We start from the raw sequence: 20,886 nt of genomic DNA, 5'->3' as shown, positions 1-20,886 counted from the left end.
CCGTTCCAGATACTGTTCTAACAAAGGGTGTATGTACAAGGTGTGTGTTCATCGGGCGTGATGAACGGCAAGCTTCTAAACCTAGTGGGGAGGAGAACCAATGAACGCACAGGCAGACTAACAACACAATCCAGCCTGTGCCAAGTGGTATGATGAAAGCCAAACAGTAAGCCAGGGAGTTTTTTCCTCCCAGGTGAGGGGAGCATTATGTATTTGGTGGTCAGGGAGGGCTTCCCTGTGGAGGAGACTTTTGAGCTGAGGACCAGAGGGGGAGCCAGCAGATTTTTCTGGGATCCAGATAAAAGGACACACAGGAACCCAGAGAAGTCTAGCGAACGCTGGGCCCGTTTTCATCAAGTCCGTTTTTGAGAATAAAAGAAATTTTCCGTCTTTAAAATGGATGGCACTCCTTGGGGCGCCTGGGTGGCTCCGTCTGTTAAACATCCGACTCTTGATTCCAGCTCAGGTCACGGTGTCACAGGATGTGGGGTTGGAAGCCCCACGTCGGGCTCTGCCCTGACTTGGGACTCTCTCTCTCCCTCTGCCCCTCCCCAACTTGCTCGCACTCAAAAATAAACAAACGTTAAAAAAATAAAGTAAAATGGCCCTTCTCATCCGATAATGGGACTCTTGGATTTAGGTGTGTGTTTTGGCTGGCAGAACTAAGTTTCAGAACTCCAATATTTTCCTAAAATGGGAGTTCCTGCAAATTTCTCCGGGAGGACGGCTGTTTGCCAAGTGGGAAGCTAAAGCTCCTCTGTTTCTGTCCTCCAGGAAAACAGTATTTCTGAGTGGTATACAGTTGGGCCTTGTTAACAGTCAGAGCAATCTGAATAGCAGTTGCTATTAATATACTGGTTCCGTGAAGAGATTTGGAATCACACAAGCTTTGGGAGTTCAGTTCAGATGCAAAACTCATCTCGGCGCTGTTCCAAGATTCAACTGACCCGGCTCCCGTCGTGGCTCGAAGTGCCTCCACGGAGAACCTGCCGGCCCCCCCCGCCCCCCACCAGCCCGTTCTGCCTATTCATGGGCTAATTTTTACCTAAATCCATGGCCTTTGAGATGAAATGCTAGTGTTGGCTTATCTTTAGAAACAAGAGACTGCAAGTCGCAGTCACTGAGTGATGAATTTAACGACAAACCGTACGGGTTAGAGAAGTCCTATGACAACAACTACGTTTTGGGAACCCACAGAACAAATCACCGGGCTCCCTTTGAAACTCCCACATTCCTTTTTTGTTTGTTCTGTGTTTTTTAAAGACCAGTAGGAGGGTGACTTTATGCAGCAACCACTCAAAGCTCCAGGATGCAGAGAACAGGCAGTTGGATTTAGCCAACTTGTACCCTATGGAACGCTTTCTTTTCTTACTGTCCGTCGTGGCACAATTTGGCCGGGAGGAAAAACCCTGGTAAACCACATTGAGGGTAGCTCCCCCTACCCATCCTGCACCCCATCCCACCAGTCACAAGGAGAAGTCTTACGAAGAGGTTTTGAAGAAAACAGTCCGCCACGGTCTTTTTTTTTCTGTTCTAGTGGGCTTCTGGAACACCTCTTGACCTCGAGACGCAGGCAGAGTTCACATCAAGTCTGTGCTGTCAGGCCGCTGGTCTCCCTTTTCTGGAAGACGCCTGACCACTCCCTCCTTGCTTAAATACTGTAGATGTAGTTGGTGTTCTCACGCAAGGAGGCCAAGATTTGGGTGAGCGGCTGACCTTTGATTCTGGCGATCTCTCGAACCGTGTACAGGGCCAGGCCCGGGTGGGCATACTGGCAAAGGCTTTTGGGAACCCCCCGAGGCAGGAAATAGGGAGCATCCGTTTCCACGACGATTCTGTCCAGTGGGATATGCGTCAGGGCATCCCGGGTCTCCCAGGCCGAAGAGTAAGTCAGGACCGCTGTGAAACCCACAGACATGTTAGGGAAGTGCTTCAAGAGGGGCTCAACGAGCAGGTAACTGCCAGTGAAGCAGTGCCTATGGATCTTGTAGTCAGGAGGCACGTATCGTTTCATGATGGCCAGCAGGTCTTGGTCAGCCTCCCGGCAGTGGATCACCAAGGGCTTGTTCAGGGACACGGCCAGCTGCAGCTGCCTCTCAAATACCTTCTGCTGCTGCTGGACAGGGGTGGTGCACTTGTACGAGTAATCCAGACCCACTTCTCCAAGCGCCACGGCCCTGGGGTGTCTTAAGGCCTGCAGGATGTTTCTCTCCTGAGTCTCGTTGTAGTAACGTGCGAAATGGGGGTGACAGCCAAAGGCCCCCCAGACCAGATCCTCCTTCAGAAGATCTTCCCACATGCCATCCTTCAGTGTGCGAGGATCACAGAAATCAGAGATGCAGCCCTGAAATTCCTTCGGGAAGGACTGCCTATACGTTTCCGTGAACTTCTTAAAGGACCCTTGGAAAGACATCTTGGAGAAGAGCAAGTCCAAGTGACAGTGGGTGTCGATGAAACCCAGGCTTCCCTTCCAGGGGCTCCCTGGCGGGGAACCAGCTGCACAACCTGCACAAGAGTGTGATGGTATCCCCGCCAGGACGGTCATCCTCTCCCGGCTCTCCCCTGAGCTTCTGGGGAAGCGAACCACATGGAAATTCAGGGCCAGATCTTCTCCTGACGGCTCCCAGTCTCGGGGCCAGTTCGGTGAGCACACTTCTGACGTGGGGGCGTAACCGCCGAAGCCTCCCCAGTTCTTCACGGCCTGGGGGACGTTGCTGCTGTTGCCCATGGGGGCGTAGTGGGAAGCCTGGAGGATGTTGCCGCGGTAGCCGGCGTAGTTGAGAGGAGGACCCATGTACACGGGAGGCCGGTACACGACCGGGTTAGCGGCGAAGGATGAAGGCTGCAGGGCTCTGGCGACACTCAGGGAGACTGGCCTCTGAGAGAGTCCCATTGCAGCCAGCTCATCCATAGACAAGAGACTGGCCGGAGAGGGGCGCTCGGCCACTGTATCCCTTTCTTTGTACTGCTGGAATTCTGGATAAGAGTTACGTCTGTCTAGATACTGGAGGCCTGGGGAGCCCTTTTCAAAAACGACCACCATCTGGTTGTCCGGGGGCTTCTTGCTGGGTTTCTCCGGAGGACTGATGATCACTTTCCTGTCACCCGAACTGTTGACCTCTATCAGCATCTTCTCCTCCTCTCTAACCACTGGGGTCAACGCTTGCATTTCCCGAGGAGCAGAGGTGACAATCCTGGCGGTTTCTCCCCCGGTTTCGGGATGCTCGCTCGTGCTCGGTTTTGCACCCCGGGAGGGCTGTCCTTTTGGTATGAATTTTCCCAGGATGCCCTGGAGAGCCTTCATGTAATTGGAAGAAGAGGTCGGGTCGTGCAACGTAGCACTCTTTCCCTTGACCTTGTTTGAGTCCGCGGCCTCCCTGTGTTGTCCCTCAGCTCTGGCTGCAGGTTCAGAGTCTGAGGAGCTCTGGATAGGGATCTTACCCCCAAGGCAGCGGGCATCCTCTAGAGAAGCCATTTCTCCCAGAAGGGGTTTAACAGCGTGCCGATGGGTTGGGGCTAAGGGGATTCCGCCAACCAAAGGAGCCCCGAACGCTCCCTGCAATCAGTCTTTAAAGGCTGCACCCACACCTGCAATGGCGGCACGGTGGGGAGGAATTTCCCTGGCAGGACGCGCTCCGGGAAAAACTGCAACTCAAAGGCGCTGCAAGTCCTTTTTCTGTGTTCTCAGGCACTTGCAGGGCGCTGGCCTCTCCAGAACGTGAGGCGTCGTTACGAAGTGGCCGGCTAGACGGGACACGTCAGCGGGCTCCCAGGGGCCCCTGCATTTACCGGGGGGGGGCCCTACCTGAGTGCCGCTCTGGCCTCTTTGGGGCCTTGCCCGATTCTTTCAGCCACCCGTCACAGTTTGCCGTGTCCAGGGAGGACCAAGTTCCACGATGGCTTTGGATTCCAAGGCGCCGTGGCAAATGGCGACAACCGCAGGTTTCGCAAAAGCCCCGGCGTGGCATCGGGGCCGCGTGGCGCGCTTCCGAGATTACTGCGCACTTTCTTTTTCGCTACTTCCGGGCGTGGGCGTAGAAGCGCTTCCGGGGTCGTAGAGCTCTTCTATTAGGTTTGGAGCGCGAGATGTCAAAACCCTCGAAAAGACCGCAAGGGGCTCCAGGGACCACACAGAGGTGTGTCTGAGCCGGGCCCGGGGCCCAGAGGTCCAGGCCGCCAAAGGTGTGGCTAGGTTCGAACCCAGCACCGGAGCGGACGCGGAGGCTCCCCGCATCCAGTAGCCTCGGCCACCGGAAGCACTCACCCCCCCCAACAAGGTTCCCCCCACCCACTAGCCTCGGCCCCCGCAAGTACTCACCCTCCCCAATGAGGCTCCCCCCACTAGCCTCGGCCCCCGGAAGTACCCTCCCCAATGAGGCTCCCCTCCACCCACTAGCCTCGGCCCCCGGAAGTACTCACCCCCCAACAAGGCCCCCCCCACTAGCCTTGGCCCCCGGAAGTACTCATCACCCCTCCCCCAACAAGCTGCCGGTCTTCCACCACCGCCTTGTGTAAGTTGTCCCCCGTCCCCAGTTGACTCTTCCGCCGTGCTGCCCCGCTAGGGTTCTGCAGGAACTACCACCATGGCTTGCTGTTTGTCTCCCCTCCCCCACCCCCGCCGTTCTTTTTGGAAAAACATAGTTTTTAAAACATGTTTAAGTATACGTGCTTTAAAAAAGCATAGTCGTAATTATGGTATGTTACCATTTTCAGTTCTGTGGTTTTTTTCCGCTCAACGTTTCTGCGTATCTGAAGTATTTTCCTTCCTGCTGTATAATTTTTGAAAACTTCATACTAGTGCCTTCGTAATATTCCACAGAGTACATAGATGTGCCATAATTTACCGAACGCTTCCCTTTCTGTTAATTTTTTACGTTCCCTCGGGCTAGTTTTTTTTCTATTAAAAAAAAAAAACAACCCGCTGCAAAGAACATCTCTGCACATATGTTTCTTCGTATTTTGGTTTGTTTCTTTGGGCTACATGCCCAGAAATGGAGTTCCTGAGAAGTATAGGAATTTAAACATGGCTCCTCATAGCACCCCATTGTCCTAGAAGCATAGTAGTAGTTTAAAATCCCATCTGTGATGAAAAATCCCACCAGGTCCATTTAATAGGAGAAACAAAACCGCTGCCTGTGATTTTTAATCCGCTCTTAGCTGACGATTTCTTAGCAGAAACATTTTTCTTTTATGTAGTGACCTTCTGGTAAACTTGAAGCTCTCTTTTCATTTCTTCTTACAGGGTCTTTTAAAAGTTAATTAAAACAGATCTTTATAAATTAAACTCCTATTAGAATTTTTTGCTTAGCATGTTTTTTATTTACATTTTAGTCCGTTGAAGTGATCACTTGTGTTTTTATAGTTAAGTTCTGGTTTTTTTCTTTCATAATTTTCTTTTTCTCCTAAGCCTAGAACGGTCATCCTCCCTTTCAAGGCTTTGACACGCGCACGTATATTTGGGGGATGGGTAAAGGGTGTTGATTTGCTATATTTAAGCTGATAACCCGTCTGGTATATATTTTGGGTTATAATTTGTTTCAGGTTGGGATGTACCTTGATGCTATTCCAAGTTAGTACTTTTTTCACCTATTGATATGTGACTGCCTCTTCACGTTTTAAATTTCTACATGTAATAGTGTTTATTTCCAGACCCATTTTTGTTTTTCACATCATTCTGTTTCTTACTACTGTGGTGGTACACTATTTTGATAATTGAAGCATTGTATTATAGTAATGTATAAAATCTGGGAGGGTTAGCTCCCCTACATTACCTTTAATTTTTATGATTTAATAGGCAGACTTGTTTCTTTCATCAGGTGGACGTAGAATTATTGTTTTTTTCAAATTCTTCCAAAGCACCAGTGAACCTGAACTATGTTATTTCAGTCTGCTTACCCAGAATACGCCCCACCTGTTAGTCAAGTTCGCCTGTATTTTCTAGCAAGTGTTTTTAGAGTTTCATCTGGGTCCCAGAGTTTTCATGACAACTATTTTTAAGTGTTTGGTTATTTTTTTATTCTATTGTGAACATAACTATTCCCTCCCACTATATTTTCAGCTGGTTATTGCTGGTACATAAGAATAGTTTTGATTCAGTTGTGGTTATACTGAAATCCTTTCTTTATAGTTTCTCAGCTTTTGCTTATGCCATTATTGTATCAGCCTGTAATACTTTTTTTGTCTCTTTCTTGTGAATATTTTTATTTCATACCTTCTTAACGTTGCCCAGAACTCCTCAAAACGGTATTCAATAACGTTGCCAGGAGGGGCAATTTTGTTCTGTTCCTGCTTGTAGTAGATGCATGGTTTACTTAACTATAGTGCTGGATATTTAGGCTGTTGTTTTAGAGCAGATGCTTTTCAATCTTATTAAGGAATTACTCTTGGATTTGAAGGTGTATGTGGTAAAGGGGGGGCCTGGGTGACTCGGTCGGTTATAAATTGTAAGCAGTAAGAGTAATTGAAACAATAATAGCACCCGGACCTGCCCCCATTTTGACTGATTTCTAGCTGGATAAAGATAGCAGGATTCATCAGAGGGCAGTCTTCTTTCTTCAAAGTATTGTCTCTTTGACAGTAATGACAATAAAGACAATAATTATGGGGCACCTGGGTGGCTCAGTCCGTTAAGTGTCTTGATTTTTGGCTGCGGTCATGATCTCACAACAGTGGGCTCGAGCCCCGTGTCGGGCTCTGTGCTAACAGCTCAGATCCGAGCCTGCTTCGGATTCTGTGTCTCCCTCTCTCTCTGCCCCTCCCCTGCTCACGCTCTCTGTCTCTTAAAAACAAACATTAAAAAAATAAATAAATACAAATGTGTATGGTTGGAAACAGCATGAGATCATTACGTATTTGTCTTTGCATCTGTGAGGAGAATGCTGCCTTTTGTGCAGGTGGGCATATGATGGTTACAGGCTATTGAATTGTTGGCTTGTATTTTAAATCTCAAATCGTGAAATTGTCTGAGGCGGTTCTCAACCTTGGCTTGCACACTCCAGTCACCCCGGGGAGCTTTAAAAATCAGTGATGCTTGGGTCCACTCTGAAGGTTCTGATTTCATACGTGCCTTGGTGTGGATGTGGCCCAAGCATCAGGAATTTAAAAGGCTCTGCAGGGGATTCTCCGGGGGAGGGGGATGAGGACTAGGGCTCCATAGTTTACTTTTAAATGTTATGTCTATCAGGCATTAGAATTCACTTCGTGGCTTTCCATCTTTTTTTGGTATCGAGCGAGTTCCATAATATGGCAGTTTTCTCGTCCGTGAAAAGTTTGAAAGAACCCGATAGTAAATCATCCCCATCGGAGCCTTTTGTAGAGACAGTTCTTGGGTAATTTTTTCCACTGCTTACTCGGTTATTAGTTTATTCATTGTAGTTTGATAATTCACAGTTATTACAAAAATCACTTAATTGTGGTTTTAAAATTTGTTTTCGTCAAAGCTTGCATGATTTATTATGTTAAGATTATTTATGTCTTGTAATTTATTACATTTCTGTGTCCTGCGGTAACTCACTTCTGACTTCCTACTTTCTTATCTTTGCTAGACTCTTACCTGTGTATTAAAGAAAGTCTTGGATTTGTTTATTACGGTTGTTTTTCTCCTTTCAAATTCTCCTATTTATGCTTTTATCCTTTTTGCTTTCTACTTGTTTTCCTTATGACAGATTTTCCCGCTTTCAGAAATTTTTGCTCAATTTATTGCTCACTCAGTCAAAACTCTTGGCTGCATTTCAGAATTACTTGGGAGAGCTTTAAGAAAAAATACGAACGCCCCTCTTACCTGATGTGATGTGGGTGGCGAGTGAGCCGGCAGTAAAGACTTCTTGAGACGTTTTATGTGCAAAAAGGTGTTTTTATGAAAGCTCGGGGACAGGACCCTGAGTCCGGAAGATCTGCACTGGGACAGGGAGGAACAATTGATTATATACTTTTTTAAGTGGGGAGGGGCAGAGATAAAGGAAGTTTCCCAAAGGGTTTTCATAGTATAGAAGACTTACCGCATCCTGGAGGTCTGGCTATTGTTAAGTTAAGGTTGCTTTTTGCCTCTAGCAAAGCATTAACATCAAGGCCATGGTGAGTTCCTTGAGGAATGTTGCTCTGCCTGTATTTGTCCGCAGGCTGCAGATTGTAAAGAAATTCAATTTTATCTACCTTTCTTTTGCCTTTGTTCTCATCATTACCTGCCCCCATAATTCTTTTTTAAAAAAAATTTTTTTTCTTTTTAATGCTTATGCATTTGGGGAGGAGGGGAGGGGCAGAGAGAGAGGGAGACACAGAATCTGAAGCAGGCTTTAGGCCCCGAGCTGTCAGCGCAGAGCCCAAGGCAGGGCTGGAACTCACGAACTGGGAGATCATGACCTGAGCTGAAGTAGGACATTTAACAGACTGAGCCACCCAGGAACCCCTTTTAAGTTTTTTTAAGCGTTTTTATTTATTTTTGAGAGACAGAGAGAAAGAGCACAAGCTGGGGAGAGGGAGGGACAGAGACAGAAGGAGACAGAATGTGAAGCAGGCCCCAGGCTCTGAGCTGTCAGTGCAGAGCCTGAAGTCAGGCTCGAACTCATGAACTGGGGGATCATGTCCTGAACTGAAGTCGGACGCCTGACTGAGCCACCCAGGGCCCCCCCCCCCAACACCCCACATGATTCTGATTCATTGGGCCTGGGCTTTGTTTTCTTCCTTTTCTTTTTCTTCTTCATTTTTTTTCCCCTTTCTTTGTCTCTTTCATTCTGTCATTCTTCCTCCCTCCCTCCCTCTTTCCCTTTCTTTCTCTTTTCTTTCTCTCTTTCTCTTCCTCTCTTCCTCTCTCTCTCTCTCTCTCTCTCTCTCTCTCTCTCGCTTTCTTTTTTTCTTGGCTCCTAAAGCAGAGCCAAGCCTGAAGATAGCTGAGTTAGAACAATGAACCGAGTAAGCCCTCTTTAACTCTAAATTCTCTTAGGTAGTAATCTAAATCCAGTAATTCACCCAAGATTATCACTTTACCAACATTTTATAGGTTTGTACATCTTTAATTCTATACTCATGTTTTGTATTTTCAAGTTTACTTTTAATTACAATACAATAATTATTAGTGAGAATTTTTGTTTATAGTTACATAATAACATTTCTAGTTGTATTGCTTTGTGATTAATGACTGGAACTTGTATACTTTATGTGTTTTCAATTTATTAGAATTTTTTGTGAATTAGCCTGTGTAGGGGAGGAAAAATCATTTTCCCTTTACCCTTGTAGGTGCTTGGCTAAGATGCCCCTATGATGAAAGACAGATTAACAAGAGAAATACAAGCAGAAGTTTAATAACTTGTATACCTCCTGTATACATGGGAGAGACCCAAGAAAACTTGAGGAACTCCCACAAATGGCCAAAACCATCACCTTAAATACTATCTCCAGCTAAAGACCAAAGAGGTTATTGGGAGTGGGGGAGCCACTTGTGGGGGGGTGGGGGACTAGGAAAAGCATAGTAAACAAGGGTAGGGTTGTTATGCAGATTTAAGTCACTGCCTTCTCCATTGATAAGAGTTTCTAGAGGTATTTGGTCATCCCTCCTCTTCTTGGTACAGTGAGGGAGACACCCTTGGAAATGGAGATTTCCCTTATACATGTAAATGGCTCGTACAAAAGGGTCACTTTTGAGGCACCGGGGTGGCGTGGCTTCTGGCTTCGTCTGTGAGTGTCCCACTCTCGATTTAGGTTCAGGTCATGATCTCACGGTCTGTGGGTTCGAATCTTGCGTCGGGTTCCGGGCTGATGGTGCAGAGGCTGCTTGGGATTCTGTCTCACTCCCTCTCTCTCTGCCCCCCTCCCCTCTCTCTCTCTCAAAATAAATAAATAAAAACCTTAGGGGCACCTGAGTGGCTCAGATGGTTCAGCATCTCACTCTTGGTTTCGACTCAGGTCCTGATCTCACGGTTTTCTGGGTTCAAGCCCTGCATCGGGCTCTGTGCTGATAGCACAGATCCTGCGTGGGATTCTCTCCCCCCCCCCCCCCCCCCCGTCTCTCTGCCCCTCCCCTACTTGCACTGTTTCTGTCTCTCTCAAAATAAACAAACTTTTATTTAAAAAAAAAAAAAACACCTTAGAAACAAAAACCAAAACGGTCACTTTTACTTGGATTTCAGAGCTTCTCCTAGGTCAGCTGTTTCTTAAAAAGAATCAGTTCGAGGTAACTCTTATGCCAAAGAAGAGTATTTTGGGATGTCACGTTCTGCTCCCCTTCGCGTGATAAATTTCTGGAACTGTACAATTGTCACGAATAGGGGAGCCATCCTCTATATATGCGATAGAAACTCTCCTATGGTTTATTTTCTTAAGTCTAGGACTCTGTATTCATAAAAGAAATCACTGACTTAACAGCTTTTTCAGGGAGGATCAACAACACCACATTAAATGTACAGAAATTTGGGGGCGCCTGGGTGGCTCAGTCGCTTGAGCGTCCGACTTCAGCTCAGGTCATGATCTCACTCTCCGTGAGTTCGAGTCTCGCGTCGGGCTCAGTGCTGGCAGCTCAGAGCCTGGAGCCCGCTTCAGATTCTGTGTCTTCCCCTCTCTGCTCCTCCCCTCCTCATGCTCTGTCTCTCTCTGTCTCAAAAGTAAATAAAAACATTTAAAAAAATTAAAATGTACAGAAATTTGTATTGTCTACCCCCTTGTAATTGTATGCATTGATCCTTAGCGGTCACATATACTTTCTTCTTTAGAACCTAAACATTTAAAACTTACGTTAGTGATGCTGATCTCTCTATAGAATGTTGAGCCTCATTGAATATTACTGGACTTTCATGTCTGTCCCGACAGCATCTCTAGAAAATCCGGCTGTAAATTTTGGACACTTAGCTATTTAGTTTCTGAGAAATACAGACTTGATGACTCATGCATCGGTCGCACCATTCTCAGATTTATTCAGGGAGATTTTGCTTTTGCTTTTGTCTCAGGATTGCATTGCCTAGCCCGTGATGGACAGTCTTCTGCACACAATTATTTCATGTGTCAGACAGTAATCATTTTGAAAACAATTTAAAGTGGAAATTAGGAATCCAAATCGATGTTAAACTCCAGCTCTTCGGGACGCGCATGCAAAGTAAATAGCTCAATTGACATGAAAATAGGATTAACTCCTTCCCCACAAGGCTACATTCACACCTTCCATCAAACTGAAGGCTTCCAGTTTCTTTTGCCTTTATAATTGTAAGACGATGCTAATTTCAGGAATACTAACCAATTAAAAATGTTCCTTTATAATGAAGAAATCCCACGCTCTCTATTTTTTAAAGCTAATTGGTTTCAGATTTTATATCCTGTAGGCTAGCCTCAACTGTTCAAAATGCCTCGGGGATCGGGCAGGTAACCTTGTATAACACAGTAGGGCTGGCAGAAGCCTGCTGCGGAACTAAAGATCACATGTCCCTGCCGAATGATATTTACATCCCATTTTCAAGACGACTACAGCCATTTACCCATTTACATCCTCTAGGACCTTATTTATCTAATCTTTGTTGGACGTCATCAATTATGATGAAAGCTTGTATCATAATTACGTTTCCATGAATTGTTATTTCTGGCAGTTTTCATTTTAGGACATTCTCTTTGGATCCTCTGGTACCTCAGGTTCCTTTGTGATTAAGTCTTTTATCTTTGTGAGATCACTTTTGGTCTATCTGGTGGCTCTTCCCTTGTATTCTACTTTGCTACAGGTGACATTTTTCTCTCTTCCTTTTCTGTCTTTCTGTCTCTACCACTCTGACTTGCTCCCTACCTTTTGCAGGGGAGGAAAATAGGACGGGTCTAGATTCTCAGCTGAGATCCCGCCGTAATAAAAAAGACGAACGGGAGGAACACAAACAGAAGCTTAATAAAATGCATATGTGGGAGAGACCCAGGAAGACTGAGTAACTCCCCCAAATGTCCCAAGCCACCACCTTAAATACCACCTCCAGCTAAAAGATAAAAGGTGTTTGGGGTGGGGACTCCGTTGGAAGGTTACCAGGAAAGGCGCTGTTATTTATTTATTTAATTTTTTAACGTTTTTTTATTTATTTTTGAGACGGGGAGAGACAGAGCATGAACAGGGGAGAGTCAGAGAGAGGGATGTGCAGAATCTGAAACAGGCTCCAGGCTCTGAGCTGTCAGCAAAGAGCCCGACGCGGGGCTTGAACTCACGGACCGCGAGATCATGACCTGAGCCGAAGTTGGCCGCTTAACCAACTGAGCCACCCAGGCGCCCCAGGAAAGGTGCTGTTAAAGTGAGGTTGTTATGCAGGTTTAAGTTGTTGTCTTCTCCAGTGATAAGAAGTTCTAGAGATCTCTTTGGATGCCCTTACAAATGGAGATTTCCCTTATACAGGTACATGTCTTCCAGAAAGGTAACTTCTCTATTTCCAGAGGTACTCCTGTGTTTGCTGTGTGTAAAAACAAAAGACCAAAACCCCACAAACGCAAACAACAACAACAACAAAAGCCACTCTAAAATAGTTCTTATACCAAAGAGGCATATTTTGGAGTGACGAATTCTACTGTCCTTCACTTGCATGCTGGAGTCTCAGAGGACCAGAACATGACCTATCAGTCTCTCCCTCTCCTATTGAAGCCCGGCCTAAAATACTATCTTTTCTTTTCTCTTCATTTTTATTTAGCATCCTTCATTCTCTTGTAATGTATTATTTGCCCGATATTCAATGATTACATAAATGACGTGTGGTCAACTGGTCTGTGTCCCTTTGCTCAGTCACAAACTCCTACCGATAGCAGTCAATGCACAGAGGTAGGTGAGAGTGATGAATTTTATATCGCCATGCTTTCATACCCAACTACAAAGCCAAAAAAAAAAAAAAAGTTTCAGATTGAATCCTGAAGGGGCAGAAAACGTTGCCCTTCTTCCCCTCTAGGTTCTTTGGCTGGTCTAATTAAATTGCCATAAGACAGATGAACAGGAGAAACACAAATTTACTTACATACCTCTGGGAGCCCCACTAAGACACAGAGGTGATCAGATAATTGAGACTGACATTCTATCCAGAGCTAAGGAAAAGGGTGTAGGGGTCTGAGACTTCAAAGAGGAGGAAGCCGTTTGATGGGAAGATGTGGAGCACGAATGTCTGGTCAGCGAATATTTACCATGCCATGCCAATATGTCTTCCTGATAGAAAAGTTCTCTCTGGTAATGGCTCCCTTCCTGGTACAGGGTCCCTATCTAACTTCTCGTAGGCAGGTAAGGGACAGGTAAAAAATTCTCCCCGAGTCTGCTGGAACCCAGTTGTTTTCGGGTCCAAATACTCCACATATCCAAAGTGGTACCTTCTGGGGCGGCATATTCTGCCCCCTCTCCCTACCTTTACTGGAAGCTCAACGAAACTCCAGCTCTCTTGTCCTTCTGGGTCTTCCGACATCGTTTTCCCCTTTCCTTTTTTTTTTTTTTTTCTATTGAGATGTAGTCCATATAACACAGAATTTACCATTTTAAGTTTCTTTTTGAGAGCGAGTGAGCACAAGTGGGGGAGGGGCAGAGAGCGAGAGAGGGAGACAGAATCCCAAGCAGGCTCCAGGCTCTGAGCTGTCAGCACCAGAGCCCGACGTGGGGCTCCAACCCATGAACTGGGAGATCATGACTTGAGCTGAAGTCGGATGCTTAACTGACAGAGCCACCCGGGCATGCCTAGAATTTACCGCTTTAGTATGTCAACCTCAATTCAGTGTCCAACATCTTTTTGTTTTTAACTTTCTTTTTAATTTAAATTCACATTAGATAACATCCTGTGTAGTTTTGGCTTCAGGAGTAGAACCCAGTGATTCATCTCTTAAATATGATACCCAGTGCTCATCTCTAAAAATGCCCTCCTTGATTCCCATCACCCACTTAACCCATTCCCCCCACGCCCTCCAGCAACCCTCAGTTTGTTCTCTGTATTTAAGAGTCTTTTATGGTTTGCTTCTCTGCTTTTATCTTAATTTTCCTTCCCTTCCCTCATGTTCATCTGTTGTGTTTCTTAAATCCTACATATGAGTGAAATCATATATCTCTCTCTGACTTGTTTCACTTAGCATAATACTCTCCAGTTCCATCCATGTTGTTGCAAATGGCAAGATTTCATTCCTTTTCATTGCTGAGTAGTATTCTCTCTCTCTCTCTCTCTCTCTCTCCCCCTCCCCCCTCCCTCTCTCTCTCTCTCTCCTCCCTCTCTCTCTATGTATATATACGTATACATATATACGTATGTGTATATATACGTACATATATATGTACGTATATATACACATACGTATATGTATATACACACATCACTTCTTTCCCTATTTTTCAGTCGATGGACATTTAGGCTCTTTCCATAATTTGGCTATAGTTGACAGCACTGCTATAAACGTTGGGGTGTGTGTACCACTTTGAATCAGCATTTTTGTATCTTTTGGATAAATTCCTAGTAGTGCTATTGCTGGGTCATAGGGTAGTTCTATTTTTAATTTTTTTGAGGAACCTCCGCACTGTTTTCCAGAGCGGCTGCACCAGCTTGCATTCCCACCAACAATGCAAAAGAGATCCACGTTCTCTGCGTCCTCGCCAACATCTGTCGTTGCCTGAGTTGTTCGTGTTGGCCATTCTGACAGGTGTGGGGTGGTATCTCAGTGTGGTTTTGATTTGTATTTCCCTGATGAGGAGTGATGAGCATCTTTTCATGTGTCTGTTGGCCATCTGGATGCGTCTTCTTTGGCAAAGCGTCTGTTCATGTCTTATTTCTTCGCTGCATTTCTTGTTTTTTTAGGTGTTGAGTGTGGTAAGTTCTTCATAGATTTTGGATACTAACCCTTTATCTGATATGTCATTTGCAAATAGCTTCTCCCATTCTGTTGATCTATGTATCTGTTTTTGTGCCAATACCATACTGTCTTGATGATTACAGCTTTTTGTTGTCTGATTGCTGAGGCTAGGACTTGCCATACTATGTTGAACAGTGGTGAGAGTGGACATCCCTGTCATGTTCCTGACGTCATGGGAAAGCCCTCAGTTTTTCCCCATTGGGGATGATAGTATCTGTGGGCCTTTTATACATGGCTTGTACGATGTTAATATATGTTCCTTCTATCCCGACTGTCTTGAGGGTTTTTATTAAGAAAGGATGCTGTATTTTGTCAAATGCTTTTTTTGCACCGATTGACAGGATCATATGGTTCTATCCTTTCTTCTGTTAATGTGATGTATCACGTTGATTGATGTGCGAATATTGAACCAGCCCTGCAGCCCAGCAATGAATCCCACTTGATCACGATGAATTATTATTTTAATATACTATTGAATTCAATTTGCTAGTATCTTGTTGAGAATTTTTGCATCCATGTTCGTCGGAGATATTGGCCTGGAATTTTTCTTTATACTGGAGTCTTTATCTGGTTTTGGACTCAAGGTAATGCTGGCTTCATAGAATTGAGTTTGGAAGCTTTCCTTCCATTTCTATTCTCTGGAACAGTTTGAGAAGAATAGTTATTAACTCTTCATTAAATTGTCTGGTAGACTTCCCCTGGGAAGCCATCTGGCCCAGGACTCTTATTTTTGAGGAGATTTTTGATAACTGATTCAATTTCTTTCCTGGTTATGGGCCTGTTCAAATTTTCTATTTCTTCCCATTTGAGTGATGGTAGTGTGTGACAGTCTAGGGATTTGTCCATTTCTTCCAGATTGTCCAGTTTGTTAGCATATCATTTTTCATAGGATTCTCTTATAATTGTTTGTATTTCTGGGGTATTGGTTGTGATCTCTCTTCTTTTGTTCGGGATTTTGTCTATTTGGGCCCTTTCTCTTTTCTTTTTGATAAATCTGGCTAGGGGCTTATCAATTTTGTTTATTCTTTCAAAACACCAGCTCTTAGTTTCATTGATCTGTTCTGCTGTTTTTAATTTTTTTCAAAGTTTGTTTATTTTTGAGAAAGAGAGAGAGCATGAGCTGGGGAGGGGCAGAGAGAGAGGGAGACACAGAATCTGAAGCAGGATCCAGGCTCAGAGCTGTCAGCACAGAGCCTGACAAGGGGCTCATACCTACGAACAGTGAGATCATGACCTGAGCCGAAGTCAAATGCCTAATCGACTGAGCCACCCAAGTGCTCCTTCACTGATCTGTTTTACTGTATTTTTGGATTCTGTATCATTTATTCCTGTTCCAATCTTTATTATTTCCCTTCTTCTGCTGGCTTTGGGCTTTATTTGCTGTTCCTTTTCTAGCTCCTTCAGGTGCAAGTTTGTGTTGTGTATTTGGGACCTTTCTTGCTTCTTGAGATAGGCCTGAATTGCAATGTATTTTCCTCTTAGGACTGCCTTTGCTACATCCCAAAGGGTATGGACTGTCGTGTTTTCATTTTCATTTGTTTCCTTGTATTTTTAAAATTTCTTCTTTTATTTCCTCGTTAACCCGTTCATTCTTTAGTAGGATGTTCTGTAACCTCCATGTATTTGAGGGCTTTCTAAATTTTTTCTTGTGGTTGACTTCAAGTTTCATAGTGTTGTGATCTGAAAATATGCATGGTATGATCTCTGTCTTTTTGTACCTGTTGAGGGCTGTTTTGTGATACAATATGTGGTCTATTCTGGAGAATGTTCCATGTGCACTCAAGAAGAATGTGCATTCTGCTGCTTTAGGATGAAATGTTCTGAATATATCTGTTAAGTCCATCTGGTCCAATGTGTCATTCAGAGCCATTGTTTCCTTGTTGATTTTCTGCTTAGATGATGTGTCCGTTGCTCTTAAGTGGAGTATTACAGTCTCCTACAATTATGGTACTATTATCAATAACTTTGCTTATGTTTGTGATTGATTTATCTATTTGGGTGTTTTAAGTTGAGGGCATAAATGTTTACAATTGGTAGTTCTTCTTGATGGATAGACCCCTTAATTATGATATAATGCCCTTTTGCATTTCTTGTTACAGTCTTTGTGTTAAAGTCTCGTTTGTCTGATATAAGTATGGCTACTCCAGCTTTCTTTTGCTGTCCATTATCATGATAGATGGTTCTCTATCCCCTCACTTTCAATCTGCAGGTGTCCTCAGATCTAAAATGAGTCTCTTATAGCAACATATAGATGGATCTTATTTTTTTTTTTACATTCTGATAACCTACGTCTTCTGAGTGGGGCATTTAGTCCATTTACATTCAGAGTGATTATGAAAGATTTGAATTTAGTGCCATTGTGTTCTCTGTAGATTTCTTGTTGGTGTTGATGTTCTCTGGTCCTTTGTAGTCTTTGCTGCTTTCCACTGAGAAAGACCCCTTCGAATTTCTTACGGGGCTGGTTTAGTGGTCATTATTAACTCCTTTAGTTTTTGTTTGGGAAAATCCTTCTCTTTTATTCTGAATGACGGCCTTGCTGGATAAAGGATTCGTGGCTGCATATTTTTCCTATTCAGCACATTGAATATTTCCTGCTACTCCCTTCTAGCCTGCCAAGTTTCACGGGACAGGTCTGCTACTAACTTTATGTGTCCACCCTTGTAGGTTAAGGACCTTTTGTCTCTAACTCCTTTCAGAATTCTCTCTTTATCTTTGTATTTTGCCAGTTTCACTATAATGTGTCATCATGTTGATCCGTTTTTACGGATTTTGACAGGAGTTATCTGTGCCCTTTGGACTTAGATGCCTGTTTTCCTTCCCCAGATTAGGGAAGTTCTCAGCTATAATTTGTTCACATAAACCTTCTGCCCCTTTTTCTCGCTCTTCTTCTGGGACTCCTAGGATACAGATACTGTTTTGTTTCATGGAATCACTTAGTTCTCTAATTCTCCCCTTGTGATCTAATAATTTCTTTTCCCTCTTTTTTTCTAGCTTCATTATTTTCCATGATTTTATCTTCTGTTTCACCTATTCCCTCTTCTGCTTCTTCCATCCTCACTGTCACTGTATCTAGTTTATTTTGCCTCTAAGTTATAGTATTTTTTAATTCATCATGACTAGTTCTTAGGTCTTTGACCTCTGCAGCAAGGGTTTCTTTGGTGTCTTCTTTGCTTTTTTCAGGCCCAGCTATTAGTCTTATGACTGTTACTCCAAATTCTTATTCAGGTATCTTGTTTGTATCTGTTTTCAACAATTCTCTGGCTGTGATTTCTTTTTGAACTTTCTTTTGGGGAGAATTCCCGTCTTGTTGTCTTGGCTAAGTTTTCGTCTTTTGCGTGTTGTAAAGGCTCATTATGTGTCCTGCACCTGTGAGTACCACCGTATTAAAAAGAGGTCCTGCACAGTCCACGGTCTGGGACTCCAGGAAGTGTTTCTGATGTATGTTGTGTGCATTCTGTCGTTGCGTTTTTGGCTGCTCTTTCCCACTGTTCGGTCCTCTGCAGACCTCCTCCTTGCTCGTAGTGGTGGTGGTTGGACCTTTAACTAGGTGTGCTTTGATTTGTTTGTTGAAGTAACCCTGGAATAGAAAAAAAAAAGAAAAAAAAAAGGTATGTGTGTATGGAGCCTGATTCCATAAAGAGAGAAAAGAGAAAGAGGAGGAAAGAAAACAAAAGAGAATCAAATACCTATAGGGCTAATTCCAGAGAAAGAGAAAGAGAAATAAAGAAGAAAGAGAAAACATGGAGACAGAATAGGATAAAAAAAAAAATATATATATATGTATATAATGAGAATTGACAAAGACCAAATCAGAAACTATGAGCCTGGTTTCGAAAGAAAAAAAAGAGGGAAGAAAGAAAAAGAACGAGTCGTCTTTAGGTTCTTGGGGGGTGGTGGCTGTGCTGGTATGGAGGAGAGGTCGGCAGTGTTGGGTCAGCCGGTGTCACTCCAGTAAATAAGCAGTTCCCAGGCCCGGAAGGGCTGGGTTTGGCGTAAGCCTGTCCCACCTCCACTGGGGGGCGCTGTGCTGCTTCCTGAAGTCCTACCATGTTGGTGTTGCGGGGAAAAATGGCATCACCCCAGTCTCTTCTCCCCAGACTGGGTGTCTCACACCATGGCGTTCAGGTAGCTGTCACAAAATAGGGAGGGCAGCCAGCAGGCACCGTGTCACAGTTCTCCTGCGCCTTCCATTTGGCTCTCGGCTGGGTTTCAGAACCCCTGAGATACGGGACCCCATTCTGGTTTAGAACCACTCTGCCCTGCTGATGAAAGGCCTTTGGCTGGCGTCTGCAGGGCCTTCTGTCCTTGGGGAGGCAATGAACCCTCTTCCCAGGGTACTCCAGGAAGGGGAATGTTCTCTCCCAGTGTGCCCCAGAGATGTCTACACCACACTATGCACTCTGGGGCCAGCTCCCTCCTCCCCAGAAGTGTGCACCTCAGCTCCTCTCCAGAGAAAGTCCTGCACTTTCAAAGCCTCTGAGTTTCAGCTCCAAAGGCTGTTTGCAAAACATAACTGGCACTCTCTGTACTTCTCCTTCCCCGGTCTGTGGTCTGGAGAGGTTTTCCTCTTGTGCTAACTCAGTGCCCAACCCCTCTCTCTTTCGCTACCTTATGTCTGTCCACAGAAAGGGTTCTTTCCCCTCCATAGTTCCGCCGTTTTCTCTCCCCCAAGTCACATACTCACAGCTCAATCCTGCCAGTCTGTCTCCCTCCAACTGTAGAGAGCCTTCTGCCCCTCTGCAGATCTGTTTCCTGGGTATTCCAACTGGTCTGACCTCAATACAGCCGTGTTTCAGGGGCACAGATGGAAAATCCCTGTCCCCCTCATTCTCCCCCATCTTAACTGCCCCTCAATGTCCAACATCTTTGTTTTGAAGTAAAATTGACATAACATAAAACTAACCATTAACCATCTTATTTTTATTATTTTTCTAAATGTTTATTTTTATATTTATATAAAATTATATAGCATATTTTATATATTTTATATTTATATAATAAATATATTTTATAAACATATTTATAATATATATAAATATAAATATAATAAATATATATTTATACAAATACAAATATATTTATAAAATAAATAAATTATATATATTTTATATTCATGTAATAAATAATAAATTATATAATAAATAAGTTTATATATACTTATATATAATATATGTTATGTAATATATATAATATATATTATAATATATAATAATATATAATATATAATAATATATATAATAATATATAACATATATATAATATAATATATAATAATATATAATATAATATAAAATTATATATATAATAAATATTTATAAAATACTTATTTTATATTTCTTAATGTTTATTTTTGAGAGGGAGAGTGTGTGCGTGCAGGGGTAAGGGAGGGACAGAGAGAGGGGGACAGAGGATCTGAAGCAGGCTCTGTGTTGACAGCAGAGAGCCTGATGCAGGGCTTGAACCCACGAACCGCGAGATCATGACCTGAGCTGAAGTTGGGTGCTTAGCTGACTGAGCCACCCACATGCCCTAACCATTAGCCCATTTAAAGGGTGCAATTTAGTGCCATCTAGTATATTTACAGTGTTGCATAACCGTCACTTCCAATTCTAAGACATTTGCATCACCCCAGAAGGAAACCCTATACCCGTCCAACAGCATCTTACCAGAAATGTTCAATCAACACAAATATGACCGTATTCTAGAAGTGAGTTTAGCTAACCTTCTAACTGGAGGCAGGCCAGGTGAATTTTCCAGGAAAGCAGTTGAACATAGGACCATTCTGGAATGGAGCCAAAGGTGCCATTTTGAAAGGTTGGAGATCTCCAGGTACACTAGATTTCTAGAACTTGTTCCAGTAAAGACAGTGCCTCGGCAATACTTGCAAAGGATCCATTCATTTTGAATAGAATCACTTAACTCACTACAGTTCCTCTCTAACATCCTTTACGGTAATGAGCAAAGTGTCTTGTGTTGATCAAAGATAAGCTACTGAGACATTTTGTCAGCCACTTCTGAAGTGTGGGCTTCTGATAAAAATTTGCTAAACTCTCCCGGAACATATATTCCTAATTAGAG

General features: G+C 43.9%; 2 protein-coding genes across 3 annotated transcripts in view; one reads left to right on the top strand and one right to left on the bottom strand.

Moving 5' to 3' along the window:
• Positions 1-20,886, top strand: part of EFHC2 (EF-hand domain containing 2) — a 200,531-nt gene that overhangs the window by 53,719 nt on the left and 125,926 nt on the right. The gene's annotated exons all lie outside the window — the stretch shown is intronic.
• On the bottom strand, positions 1,425-4,241 carry LOC106972754 (putative deoxyribonuclease TATDN2). The gene has a single exon (XM_053202259.1). The coding sequence runs from the start codon at positions 3,473-3,475 to the stop codon at positions 1,652-1,654; it is 1,824 nt and encodes a 607-aa protein (XP_053058234.1). The 5' UTR covers positions 3,476-4,241; the 3' UTR covers positions 1,425-1,651.

The sequence above is a fragment of the Acinonyx jubatus genome, chromosome X, assembly GCF_027475565.1.
Source record: "Acinonyx jubatus isolate Ajub_Pintada_27869175 chromosome X, VMU_Ajub_asm_v1.0, whole genome shotgun sequence".
NCBI classification, from domain to species: Eukaryota; Metazoa; Chordata; class Mammalia; order Carnivora; family Felidae; genus Acinonyx; species Acinonyx jubatus.
This window is presented reverse-complemented; position numbering and strand designations above follow the sequence as displayed.

What these genes read in the sequence shown, in the direction of transcription:
- LOC106972754 (XM_053202259.1), bottom strand. Translation starts at nt 3,475, where the DNA reads ATGGCTTCTCTAGAGGATGCCCGCTGCCTTGGGGGTAAGATCCCTATC.